The following is a 14,579-nucleotide window of genomic DNA, read 5'->3' as shown; positions in this document are numbered from 1 at the left end:
GCTTCAGCCCCTCCCGCACATATACACTCAGACACACACCCACATAAACACACACACATGCATGCACACCACACAGGCATGTACATGCCAAAATAAATAAATGAGCATGGAGAGAGAGCTCCCTGCACAGGGGAAGGAGGAGGAAATCTGTCTAGGTTAGTGGGGAGCTCGTGGTGAAGTCAGGAGCTGAAGTTAGGTCTGAGTAGCATGGTGCTGTTATATCCCCAGTGACTGGACACAGGGACCATTGAGCCAAACAGAGCAGGTTAGTAGTCCCATGTGCTCCCAAAACCCAAGAGGGGAGAGGGAGACAGAGACAGCAGGAGGGACTCTGGGAGGGCCCCTGGGAGCTGGAAGACAGGCAGCATGCTGTTCCTTAGCCTTTCCATGGTTTCAATCACACCCCTTTCCTAGGAAAGTAATATTTTTGTCTTACTGTTTGTTGAGACGGGGTTTCTCTTTGTATCCCTGACTGTCCTGGAACTCGCTCTGGAGAGCAGGCTGGCCTCGAACTCAGAGATCTGCCTGCCTCTGCCTCCCAAGTGCTGGGATTAAAGGCATATGCCACCATCCATTGAGTAATTTTTTTTAACCTCTGCCAGGTAGGGTGTTGTGTATGTGAGTGTGTTTTCCTGTCTTGGGGCACGCATACCTGTGTGTGTGTGTTTGTGGAATATCAGAGTTGATAATCAGGTGTCTTTCTTTTCTCAATTTCTTTCCACTTTATAGTCTAAGACAAGGTCTCCCTCTTGTATCTAGAGATTACCCATTCAACTAGTCTGGCTACGGTGGTTAGCCCACATGCTCAGGACAGCTTCGTCTGTCCTGAGTACAAGTGAGATGTCACTCATCTGGCTTTCACATGGTGCTGGAGATCCAAATCGAGTCCTTGAACCTGAATGGCAAGCATTTTACCTGCTGAGCCATTTCCCCATACAGAAAAAAACCATTTTGACTTTATTAAATTAGAATCCAAGCTGTGGCTGTGGCTCAGTTGGTAAAGTATGTGCCTAGCACACACTAGGTCTGGGTTCGATCCCCAGCACCACACAAACCAAAGGTGGAAGCATACAGCTGTAACCCCAGCACTGAAGAGGTAAGGAGGGAGGAGGCCCAGAAAAGTTCAAAGTCATCCTCAGCTACATAGCCTGTGTAAGGCCAGCCCGGAATACCCAAGACTGCTTCAAAAACAAAAGAAATCAACTCATTTCCATCCAGAGAAATTGGATGCTAAGGAGTGAGGTTTGTCAGGTGGAGTTGTACTTTGGACTACGGCAAAGGCTGGATAGTTAGTGTCAGTTCACATGACTTCTCTCTCCTGAGACCCACATTTTGTCCCCTTGGAGGCAACAGTGTCCCAGATGTGCCCAGGACAAGGTCTGCATGAGATCACTGTAACACCCAGAGCCCAGAAGTTCCCTCTGTGGCCTGGGCAGTTGCTGGGCAGAGGGAAGAGCATATTCTACATCCTCAGGTCTCTCTGCTGCAAGGGTGTCTGGAAGGAGGGCTGCTAAGAGGAAGAAGGTGCTGCTGGCCTCAGGGAGGAACCACTCTGCAGCCCCACAGCTGTGGGCGCAGTCCCCCCATGCAAGCCCAGGAGCTTCTTCTTATCCATGGTTCACTGAACCCCAATGTGCTAAGAGACTGCAGACTCACCCCATTCAAACCCCACAGTGGCCCTGAGGAGGGTAGAGCTGGAATCTGGCTTCACAGATGGAATTCTGTGAAGGACTAGTAGCTTGCCAAGGGTCAGAGACACAGGAAGCCAAGTCTGCACCACCCCCCCTGCCCAGGCCTGTCCGACCCTCCAGCTCGAGATCTCTTGTGCTTTGCTATATGCTCTCAAGGCTCTTAGCCATTTCCCTGCCCCCCCCCCCGCCCTGAGACAATTTCTAGGACTTGTATTGACTAACAGGGAAGGACACAGGGCTGAAGGCAATTCTTTTGGAGTTGGAGCCAAATACAGACAGCTTCAGAGCCTCAGACCTCTGTATCTCTATCCAGGGCTCATGAGATGGGAAAGGACAGTTCAAATGGCTAGAAGCTGCCTGGAGTATTGTCATTTAACACCTCTGAGCGGGGAGGTCTCTGAAGCCTGTCTGCCCTGGCCACAGTCTCTTCTGGTCAATGTGGGTGAATAGAGAAGAAAGCTCAAAAAGACCCAGGAAAGAGTCTTCTCCCCTCTTTAGGTAATGTGTGCACCCAAAACCTTTGCCTCAAGTGGTAGTCCGTGCCTTCAATTCCAGCACTCCAGAGGCAAACCAGCCTGCTCAACAACATAGCAAGCTCCAGGCCAGTTAGTGGTACACTGTGAAGAAAAAAACAAAACAAAACAAAAAAAAACAAAGAACAACCAAAAATCATAAAAAAACTCACACAAAATGAAACAAAATAAAACTCAAAATAACAACAACAAAAACCAAAAGTAGAGAGGCTTGGACAGACCTGCTTGGAATTTGCCACTTATCAAAAGAATTTCTCTCAGCTAACAATGGTGGAACCCACCTCAGGAAAGCCAGAAGTCTTGGCAGTTTCCAGAATCAAAGAACCAGCAAATCCCAATGGATTCTGGGCCTCTATAAAGTAACAGAAGACAACTGAAGGGAGTGAAGAATAGCACCTCATACAGAACCCCAGTCCTTGGCATGGGGGCTAATCATGTCCAACATCAAAGAAAGTGGGAGGAGGGGTTCCTTTCATGAAAGTATTTAATTTGTTGCAGCAAGTGCTTGCTTTATTGAGTTAGGAGATTAAGAGAGTGAAAATCTCAAATCCGCAAGGAATTTTTCCTGGCGGTGCTTTGCCAAGTTTATTAGTTTGGGGGACATTTCAGGCTCTTGAAGGAGTCACTGCTGGATAGATTTAAGTGGCTTTTTGAGCTCTGCTGAGTCTCGCCCCGTGCACATGATCGGGACTGTGTGCGGCGGTACCTCTGATGAGATCAATGGTGGAAGGTCAGGCTGCTAATAAGAGAGACTGTTATTAACTCTGTCTCTCAGCCATTCCCGCATGAGAAGTCTGGCTGGCTGGTCACTGATAATGACCTTGCCTGAGGGAGGGCTGCATCAGGTGAGGTAGGGGTGACCCCCCTATATTATGAGCAAATAATTTACCCAGAACCCCTTTCACAAATCAACACTTGCCTAACTGCAAGGGAAGGGTCTGGCAGGAGAATCGTCCAGGTTGGAACTGACCCAAGAGCGGAGGGCCCTTCAGGGTTACTCAGAAATAAATAACTAGAGCTTAACACTCCAGAGCCTTGAGACCAAGCTGCAAATCCAAGCTGCTGTGGCTTCTACTCAGCATCCCGGGAGCAAGAACTTGCCAGAAGGTTCTTACCAGATACACACACTCTGAGAACATTCCTGTCACAACTAGAAAAGGGCCAAAGGGTGCGTGAGAAATGGGTCAGCTGTTGAGTTGGTGCATTCTTTTTTCCTTTTTGTATCTCACGTAGCCCAGGCTGGCCTCAAACTTGTTATGTAGCTAAGGATGGCTTCAAATTCTTGCTCCTCCTGATGCCTGGTTTATGTGGTGCTGGGATTGGAACCTAGGGCTGAAGAACAAGGTGGACAGTAGAGGCTGGGCATATGTTCCTTGTGGCAAGCATTTACCATGGCCCATAGGCAAGACCTTCAGCATCTGCCATGGTCCATGGGTAAGACTGTCAGCATCTGTCAGGGTCCATAGGCAAGACTGTCAGCTGGCTCCATGTTGGCTGAGCTATGGAAACTGAGCTTGATGCTGGGAGTTTGGGGGACCCCAAAGAGTTTTTTGGAAAAGACAGAGTTATTTGGTTTTAGGTCTGAGAAGAGATAAAAGGAAAAGGCTTGGACTGGAGAGACAGCTCAGTGGTGAAGCACAGAATATACAAGGTGGGAGTCCAAGTTTAGAAGTCGGTTGAGCATTTAGACAGCTCTGCTGAGGGCCTTGTTCAAGAGCAGAAGTGTCTGAAGTAGAATGCGGGCTCAAGGGAGGTCTTCAGATATATATATATATCTGTATATTTTTCAAGACAGAGTCCAGGCTGACCTCAAACAGAAGGTAACTTTGAACTTCTAATTCTTCTACCTCTACCACATGAGGGCTGAGATTAAGGTGTGGGACACCAGAACACTTGCAGACAGTGTGTTTGTACGATTATACAAGTTCATATGTGTGAACATACATGACACATGTGTACACACGTGTGCATATGTGTGTAGAGGCCAGAGGTCAATGTTGGGTGTCTTCCTCAATTGCTCTCCATTTTATTTTTTTTGAGGGCTCTCTCACTGAACCTGGGGTTCACCAATTGGCCAAGCTGGCTAGCACCAAGCTCCAGAGATCTGCCTATTTTTGCCTTGCTACCCTTTCACCCAGGACTGGGGTTTCAAGTGCACACCACTACCAGGCTTTTTTCATGGGATCCCAACTTGTGCAGCATTTCTACAGACCACCACCCCAGATTTTTATGTACCAAGGAACAAACGTCACCTCCTTTACATGCTAAGCAAACTCACTGCCAGCTAAGCCACATCTCCAACCCCAAGACTCTTACTGTTCATACACTACTGAGTATGGAACCAGGACCTTGTATATGCTAGGCCACAGCTGAGCTGTGGCCTCTGCTTTGGCTTTTGTCTTTGGGGAAGGGATATGTGAGCCCTTTGGATGCTAATAGAAATGGGACAGAGGAAAGAGACTGGCTTAAGGGATATGGGAGGGGCTTACTGAATGGAGCCAAGTCCTAGGTGCATGTGGCTCCCAACATCTTTGAGGAGGGAGCCAGGTGGAAGAGTATATGGAGGAGCTGGGGGTTTCTGGTACCCAGGCCAGGGGCCCCAGGTCTGTGGCTGTTGTCTCTTAACCGTGGAGTCAGGTATGGAGATTTGAGGTCCAGTGACGGTTTCCAGATTTGTCACCTTCTGCTGACCTACTGGTCTGAATGTTAGAGATTGATGTCACCAAGTTGTTTTTTCCATCTGGTACCTAATCTGCTTTCTCTCCTCTTCCTTCATTACCAAATGTGTTCTCAAATACACGATCATTGAGACCCAGCATAGTACGTGTAAAGTTTGAGAACACAGGCTCTGTCAAAGGACTTGTCCTCAGACCCTATCTCTGCTAAGCTGCACAACCTTGGGAAGGATGGCTGGCCCCTGAGGGTCTCAGTCTCCCCATCTATGGAGGATAAAGCTGAGGAAACAATGGAGTAATACATGTCACATGAGCAGCAGAGAGTCTGGCACCTGGAAAGTGCTCCACAAGCTTTAGCTGTTTCCTTATTAGTAAGTGCTGCAATAGCTGTCAGAGGAAAGAGTTATTTCTTCATCTTGGACCCCTGAGAGGTCTCATCACAGAGACACGACCTTGGCCTGACCATGCAGAGTAAAAGTGGATGAGAAGGTGTGAAGGTCACAATCAGGGGATAGATAATACAAATGGGCCTGGCAAGTTGGTGATGACAGTCCCTTGGAGAACAATATAAACTACTTGAATGTACAGACAAGGGGACTCAGAGAGGTACAGTCCCCAAAAGGCTAAGTTCAGAAGTGACCAGTTGCTTTGTCTGACTTTGCTCTGTGGGCTGTGTATAGCAAGGTGGACCCCTCCCCTGATGTCTGGGAGCAGGGCTGCCACATTCCACCCCTACAGCTCCCTCCCCACCCCACCAGTTATACCACCACAGGCAATCACTTCACAGGAGGGACTGGCTCCCTAATAATTCCCAAATGCCAGACATCACCAAAGGCTTACCAAGGTTCTTAGGTCAGCATGAAGGAAGACTTTGAATTACAGAGAGCCAGGTAACCATGGCAGGAAGAAAGAGGGTTCATTCCTGAACAGTCTAAGAAAGAGGGCTCCATCTGTCTGGTCCTGGCTTCAGATACGTCTCATCTTCTGAGATGCCGGCTTCTGGCTCTTAAACAACAGAATCACTTAGCCAGCATGACATCTTGATGATAATTTGACTTTTCCCATATGTCTACTGAGAAGAGAACACAAGGCCTAGAAGGTGAGAGAAACTAGCCATTTCAACAGTTACAAATCTTGCCGTAAAATAAGTAAGTTGTCCATTAGATTTATACATCCACTCTTGTCAAGCTGGTGGTTATTAGTCATCAGCTCTTATCTGGCCAGCTCTGGGAGCCGAAAATGAAAAAGTTCCGAGTCTAGATGAAAGTGGTTACGCCAACAGGCCAGCCAGGTCTTCTGGTGCTCATCAGACCCTCTGCCACTTTCTAAACTCTGCATGTGTGTCAACACTTCAGCCATGTTTTTATATGCGATAGCTCTTCAAATTCACTGCCACGTTTGATGACCCATGGATATGTGTTTAAACTGGTTGTAGAAACCATGTGCTCGATTTCACATACCTACCTTATGCGTGTGCTTTAAAAAAAAAAGTCACTTTTATTTACTTATTTGCATTGTGTGTGTGTGTGTGTGTGTGTGTGTGTGTGTGTGTGTGTGTGTGTGTGTATACATTCTTAAACTTTCATTTCGTTTCTGTATACCATTCTTATAAAGGACAGAATCCAGACAGTACTTGCTGAGTCCTCAGACATCTTTAGGAAAATGACAATTGGCTGGTAACTGAATTAACACTCACTTTCAGTTTATGCTGGGACACGAAGGGTCCTGGCATAAGTCACCTGGGAAGTTAAATAGCTTTGCCAGATGAAGGGGACCAGCTCACATTCATATGGCTTTTAAGAAATAAATCTATGGTCTCAGCAATTAAGAGCATCCACTGCTCTTCCAGAAGACTGGGATACAGTTCCCGGCACCCACAATGGAGGCTCACAACTGTCTCTAACTCCAGGCCCAGGACATCTGACATGCTTCTGATCTCTGCATGCATTGCACACATGGGCTGCATTTATTTCATACATGCAGGCAAAACACTCAAACACATAGAAGGAAATAAATAATAAATTTTAAAAAAGAAATGAACCTGTTATACATATAAAGATTAATTACAGGGCTATTGAAATGACCTGGTGACTAAAGCTGCCTGCTGCCAAATCGGATGACCTTTCATTCCCTGTGGCCTGTGCGGTGGAAGGAGAAAGCCAACTCCTAAAATTTGCCCTCTGACCTCCACATGGACACTGTGGCCTGTTCAGGACCACAAAATCACATACACATAAACATCCCAAATGAGAAATGTAATAAACATGTTTAGTAACAAACAGGCCTTAGAGAGGTGCTGTTGAAACAACCTAGAGAAGTTAAGTTTTGGGGTGATGGATGAGAAAATGACAACATAAAGTCAGAGGTGGCCCAGAGTGACCAGAGCAGGGGTGTAGACCTCATGTATCCTCGGTGAGTAAGCGTCAGTTCATGTACAATAGCAGCCAGGTGTGGAGACACAAACCTACCAACCCAGCACTGGAGAGTTTGGGAGTTCAGGAACATCCTCAGCTGCATAGCGAGTTCAAGGCCAGCTTGAGCTACAAAATAAAAATAAAACAAAAAAAGAAACAAAGGAAAGGATTCACAAAAGTATATATGTTTTCTTTTAAAAAGACTCTTTTATTTATGTGTTTATATATGGGACAGTGGATTTGTGCACATGTGTGAAGGTGCCTAAGGAGACAGAAGAGGGCATGGAAATCTACAGAGCTTGATTAATCAGTGAATTAAGAGCCACCTGACACGAGGGCTGGGAATTGAGCTCAGATCTTCTACAAGAGCAGTACATACTCCTAACTATTGAGACATCTCTCTGCACCAAACAAAATTCTTTATTTTTTAAGATTTATTTTTGCATTTATTTATTTATTTATATGAGTGTTTGCCTGCATGTAATTATGTGCACCATGTGCATGCAGTGTCCTCAGAGGCCAGAAGGGGGCACTAAATCCCCTGGAACTGGAGTTACAGACAGTTGTGGGCTGCCAAGTGGGTGCTGGGACCAGAACCTGGGTCCTTTGCAAGAGCAGAAGGTGCTCTTAACTGCAGAACTGTGGCTTCAGCCCCGCTGCTGATGTGTTTCTTAAAATAATAAATGTTTAGAGTCAACAGAGACTAAGCATCAAAAGTTGCATTTCTCAGGAGATTGGATTGCATTTGAAAGTATTTAAAATCGCCATATGTGGCAGGACATAGCTGTAATCCTAGCTCTTATAGAGCTGAAGCATGAGGGTCACAAATTCAAGGCCAACCTGGGCTACAGCTCAAGTTCAGGACAAGCTTGGGCTACATGGAGGACTGTCTTAGTTAAGGTCACCATTGCTGTGATGAAACACCATGTCCAAAAGCAACTTGAGTAGGAAAGGGTTTATTTGGGTTACATTTCCACATCACTGTTCGTCATGGAAGGAAGTCAGGACAGGAACTCAAGCAGGCCATGAACATGGAGGCAGAAGCAGATGCAGAGGTCATGGAGGCGATTGCTTACTGGCTTGCTCCTCGTGGCTTGCTCAACCTTTTTCTTATAGAACCCAGGACCACCAGCCCAGGTTTGACATCACCCACAATGGGCTTGGCTTTCTCACATCAATTACTAATTAAGAAAATGTCCTACTGGCTTTCCTACAGATCTTAAGGAGGCATTTTCTCAATCGAGGCTCCCTCCTCTCTGATGACTATAACGTGTCAAACGAACATAAAACTAGCCAGCACAGGGACCTTATATTAGAAACAAAACAAAATAAAAACAAACAGACAAAACAAATTCTCAACTGGTCGAGTTCTTGCTTAGTATACAGGAAGCACACACAAACCAAATCCCATGGAGCTGGAGTTAGAGATGGTTGTGAGCCACCATGTGGGTCCTGGGAATGGAACCCCAGTCTTAACACCCAGCTGTCTCAGCAGCTCTTCCATGTCTTCATTTTAAATAACACTGATGTCTGATTCCCAGGGCTCTGAAATTTGGGCATAGTCCGTTTGGGAGTCAACTGGGACTTTGTAGCCCAGACTGGCCGGCCTCAAACTCAGCTGTATAGCTGGAGATGATTTTGAACTTCTTTGTTTAAATTAAGATGTATTATGTTCGTGTCTGCACACTCGCATGATGTGGGGCAGAGGTTGACTCTGTGGAGTTAGTTTTCTTATTCCACCTTTATGTGGGTTCCAGGCATCACACTGAGATCACCAGACCCTTGGCAAGCACCCTTACGCACTGAGCCATCTGGCCAGCCAACTTTGAATTTCTAATCTTCTTGCTTCTACTTTCTGTTTCCCACGTGCCTGCACCACCATGTTGGGTTTTGCTGTTTGTTCATTGTTTCATTTTTGTTTGATACAGGGTCTCACTAAGTAGCCCTGGCTGGCCTGGAACTCCCTATGTAGATATGGCTGGCCTCCGACTCACAGAGATCCATCTGCCTCTGCCTCTGCCTCTGCCTCTCTCTGCCTCTGCCTCTGCCTCTGCCTCTGCCTCTGCCTCTGCCTCTGCCTCTGCCTCTGCCTCTGCGTCGGCCTCCTGAGTGCTGGGATTAAAGGTGTGTGCCACTACACCTGACTATGTCAGGTTGTTTCCTGTGGTGCTTGGAGATCAAACATGGGCTTCCTGCATTATGGGCAGGCACTCAACTGACAGAGCTATAGCCCCAGCTCCATCTTGGCTTTCAGCCCTTTCTAGACCTTCCTTGTGGGATGGCTTCTTCCAGGCCTGGGGGTTTGTGGGTTTGTGTTGGAAGCCTGGATTGTATCCGATGGCTAGCCCTGGCACACTTTCTCTCTCTTGCTCTTGTTATGTCTGGATAGCAGTGACCTGTCAAGTTATCATTTGCAGAAAAGGCCTCAGGCCTGGCCCTCCCTCTTTGTGACAGAGATCTGCTTTCTGGAACATGTGACTCCTTAAGGTTCTGTTCAGAGAAGGGGGCACCTCGCTCCTGCCTCTGGTATGCACGGAAGTGGAGGCTGTGGCACTGACCAGGACTGGATGAAATACCTAAAAGTCTTTTTTCCAACCCAGAGATTTTCTTTCCACTTGACCTGCTTCTCCAAATCTAATTTGTACTTTTTTGAAGCCAACTGTGGTATAAAGGTTGCTTTGCAGTGAATTGTTTGGGATTACACAGACCAGTCCACCAGGCATCCACGAGCTTGTAAGCCTGGCCCTGACCAGAGACTTTAGAAATAGCCTGTGTCTTTATTCGGTTTAGAAAATATTTAAGCACTTGGGTTATAGAAAGTTCAAATTTACACAAAGGTAGTGTGTATGAGAATGCGCCTCCATGTACCCATCACCCAGTTACCAGTTAACTCGTGGACAATCTCAGGGTCTCCCACACCCTGCCCCAGGCATACAGTAGGCCATATTAACACAAGTCCCAACTACCACATCATTCTGCCTGCAACTGCTTGAATATTTGTCTAAAAAAAATGAGGTCGCCTTCTTTAAAAAATTTTTTACATTTATTTATGTTATTATTGTATATGAGTTGTATACCACATGTGTGTTTGGCACCTGCTGAGTTGAGGGCACCCTGGACCTAGAGTTATGGACAGATGTGATCTGTCTTGTGGCACTAGGAATCAAACCCAGGTCCTGTGCAAGACCATAAGTGCTCTTGGCTGTTGAGCCATCTCTTCAGTCTGAGGTCTCCTACTTTTTAAAAATGAATTCATTTATTATACATCCCAGGCACAGTTCCCCGCTCTCCTCTCCCCCAGACCCTCCCTGCCATCCCCTCTCTGTTCCCACCCCATAAGCCACTCCTCCTCCATTTCTGTTTAGGAAAGGGCAGGTCTCCCATGTGTATCAAAACCCATGGCATATCAAGTTGCATTAAGACCAAGCACCTCTCCATGTATTAATACATGGGCAAGGTGACCCAGTATGGGGAGAAAAGATTATAGAGCCAGAGGGGGTCAAAGACACCTCAAGAAAACTCACAGAATCAACTAACCTGGGCTCTTAGGGGCTCACAGAGACTGCACTGACAACCAGGGAGCCTGCATAGGACTGATCTAGGAACTCTGCATATACGTTACAGTTGTGTAGCTTTTTTCTCTTGTGGGACTCCTAACAGTGGGAACGGCTATCTTGGACTCTTTTACAGGCTTTTGGGACCCTACTCCTCATAGGAGCTCACCTTCTTTTTAATGTAACTGCAGTAACACTGTCATCTGGCTGGCCCAGTAAGGAAAGCCTGAAATCTTAGCATTTTGGGACTGAGGTAGAAGGTTCTTGAGTTCTAGACCAGCCTGGGATACGACATACAGAACAAGATCCAGTCTCTAAAGTAAAATAAAGGTAATTACAATGAAAGCATTACAATATCTAAAAAGAAATAACAAGAATCCATCAATTTCATCAAATTACGCAGCAGTGCCCACATTTCTTAGATCCCTCATCTATTGTTACAAAAACACAATTGGTTGGGTTAGGTGTCATGGCATACACTTTTAATCCCAGCCCTTGGGAGGCAGAGGCAGGTGAATCTCTGTGAGTTCAAAGCCAGCCTGGCCACACAGTGAGTTCGGGCCAGCCAGGGCAATACAAAGAGACTTTCTGCATTTAAGATACAGGTCTGAAACTGTTTTCAGTCCCCCTCTGTGTTTATCCCTGGCAGCAGTAATTGAAGAGCAGTAATTGAAGAGCAGTAATCGATTATCTCCACGGTCTCTCTACGTCCTCCTGCTGTTCACCACGACCCTGTGTGGTGTTTAACATGTCTCTCTGCCCTCCTGGGTCTTCCTCTAGCTCAGAGCAGGGAGTGCCTTCGCCTATCTTCACCCTCTATCTTCCCTTGGGAGCACGGGGATTACAGTGCCTATTATGCCTGGCTTCTCTTACCTGCTGACCAACACACGCCTCCATCTCCGTGCCTCTGAGGTCGATGTTGCTGGTCTTTCTTAGACCATTCTGAGTATTTTAAATGTAAACTTTTATCATTTTTAATTATGTGTTTGGGAGGAGAGGGCCTGCTGAGGTCAGAGGTGTTGGAATTCCCTGGAGTCAGAGCTACAGGGATGTATGAGCTATCTGACATGGTTCTGGGAGTCAAACACTTTTGCCCTAGCAACAAGTCCTCTTAACCACTGAACCTCTTCTCTAGCCCTTCACTTAGACTTTTTTTGTTTTTTGTTTTTTTGAGACAGGGTTTCTCTGTGTAGCTTTGGAGCCTATCCTGGCACTCACTCTGGAGACCAGGCTGGCCTCAAACTCACAGAGATCCGCCTGCCTCTGCCTCCCGAGTGCTGGGATTAAAGGCGTGCGCCACCAACGCCTGGCTCACTTAGACTTTTTATTTACCTTTGCAGGTATTCATCATGTTTCTACTGAAAACCAATTCTTCCCCTAGCATGCAAAGCTGTAAGAAGCACCTTTGTACTCACTTTACAGGAGTAGGTGTGTGATTGCATGCCTTTCATACCCCTAGAAACAGTCACTAGGTCAAAAGGTGCACATACTAACTACAGAAAGTGGTAAACACTATACCTGTGGTACACTGTGACATGTGCTGTTTATCAACACAGGACATTGACAGTCTTTTTTAGGTTTGTTGCTGTTAGTGGTGGTGTTATAGTTTTTAAGATTTATTTATTTCATTTTATGTGTATAAGTGTTTGCCTTCATGTATGTATGCTTACCATGTGTATGCAGTGCCTGTGGAGGCCAGAAGAGGGCATCAGATCCCCTGGAACCAGAGTAGTTAAAGACAGTTGTTAGCTGTCACATGGGTGCTAGGAACTGATCCTAGGTCCTCTGCAAGAGCAAGGAGAGCCCTTCAGCTGAGCCATCTTTCCAGCCCCAATCTTTAGTTTTTAGCAGTCTGAGAATTGAGGGTGTTACTGCATTTGCAGTAACTAAAAAGCCCAGGTTATTAGAAAATGGCCATATTTTCAATCCTCATCATTTCTCCCAGGAATGGCTCATTTCATGAGTTTTTCTTATTAAGTAGAAGAAGTTTTGTTATAAATGGTAGTCTTTTGGTGCTCTGTGACAAATGTATCTCCTGATACATTACTTTTCTTTTAGTATGATTGTTGTCTATCTCAAACAAATAAAACACAAGCTGAGGTGCTGGGGAAATGCTAAAACCATGGCCTGCTCTTGCAGACAACTTGAGTTTGGTTACCGGAACTTACATGATGGCTCACAATAATCTTTAATCCTAGTTCCCAGGGATCCAACGCCTTCCTCTGGTCTTTGTGGGCACTTCATGCACACAATGCTCTTACACACAAGCAAACACACATACACACAAAATAAAAGTAAATCTTTAAAAAGAAAAACCAGGGTCCGACGGTGCTAGCACACTCTGTTAATTCCAGCACTTGGGAGGCAGAGGGAGGTGGATCTCTGTGAGTTCTAAGCCAGCCTGGTCTACAGAGCAAGTTCCAGGACAGCCAGGGCTACACAGGGAAATCCTCTGGTCTCACTCCCCAATCCTGAGATTACAAGCATATACATCCAAACCTGGCTATTTGTGTAGCTCCTGGACATTAAATTCAAGTCCTAGGCTTTTTCAGCGAGCACTTTATTGGCATAACCATCTCCCCGGCCCCCTGAGAGAAATACTTTTGGTATGGGGACATTTCCCCTATTCCTAGCAAACCACATGGAGCACTTATGAGAAACCAACCTGAGTAACCAGGCTCCAGTTGATACTTTAAAAACAAACAAACAAACAAACAAAAAACCCAATTTTATTACTATAAAATTACCTAATATTATCTCATTTAAAATTATTTTCGGTGTATAGCACTGTTCAACCATCACATCCTAATGTTAAAATACTTCTGTCACCCCAGAATTATTCCTCATGTCTGTCTGTTATCATTATGTCCTTAGCATGACAACATCGTCAGTGTGAGGACAGACAGACAGCATCCCTAAGAGATCATCTGCTTGTGAATTCAGAGCCAATGTCTCCAGAAATATGTACTCACAGGCCTTAGTGACAAAACTTTTCGTGGAGACACACATACACATCTACTTACCCCAGATGGGAAGCTCATGACAGATCAAAGTACAAATACCACCAGATAACAACTTGGTGAACCATGGGTTTTATTGGGGTTACTGACGAGAATATTTACAGGCTTACTTCCTGTGGGGCAAATGACTGAAAGACAGCAGTATCACCAAAGCCCACAAAGCTGGGAACCTGGAGCACACTGCCCAGCCTGCAGGCAGCTCAACAGGTTGCAGAGTGTCCTTTCCAGGTCCCTCCGTTGTTCTAAACCTCTTCCAGGCAGCTCAACTCTGCTCATCCGAGAGGACTCTCAGCTTTTATTGCTGACTCTAGCAAGGAGGAGCCTAGTGAGTCTGGTCAGTTTCAGGAACTTCCTGAAGCTGTTTTGAGTTGTCTACCTTCCTGTCTGAGGAGCTTCCTGAAGGATGACTGGGATAGGCTTCCTCCTGGGGGTGCTGGCCATGCTCAGTCCCATTCTTACCTCTTCCAGGTGGATAAAATTTGAAGAGAAGGTAGAGGAAGGAGGCGAACGCTGGAGCAAGCCCCATGTGTCCACACTGTCCTTGCACAGCCTCTTTGAGCTCCGCGCCTGCCTGCAGACAGGGACGGTCCTGCTGGATCTGGACAGTGGCTCCTTACCACAGATCATAGGTGAGGCCAGGGCCTCTCTGCTGTGGTCCCACAAACTAGGGCAATTTCCCCAGCCTTATGTCG

The 14,579-nt window shown here is 46.3% G+C and overlaps 1 protein-coding gene across 1 annotated transcript in view; it reads left to right on the top strand.

Annotated features, from left to right (window-relative positions):
• Slc4a5 (solute carrier family 4 member 5) overlaps window positions 1-14,579 on the top strand; it is a 79,769-nt gene that overhangs the window by 12,845 nt on the left and 52,345 nt on the right. The window contains exon 4 of the mRNA XM_035448956.1: window positions 14,356-14,516. Coding sequence (XP_035304847.1) covers window positions 14,356-14,516 — 161 coding nt within the window. The remainder of the gene's footprint in view (window positions 1-14,355; window positions 14,517-14,579) is intronic.

Source organism: Cricetulus griseus, chromosome 8 (genome assembly GCF_003668045.3).
Source record: "Cricetulus griseus strain 17A/GY chromosome 8, alternate assembly CriGri-PICRH-1.0, whole genome shotgun sequence".
NCBI lineage: Eukaryota > Metazoa > Chordata > Mammalia > Rodentia > Cricetidae > Cricetulus > Cricetulus griseus.
Note: the sequence above shows the minus strand (reverse complement) of the source record. Positions and strands in the feature narration are given on the sequence as shown.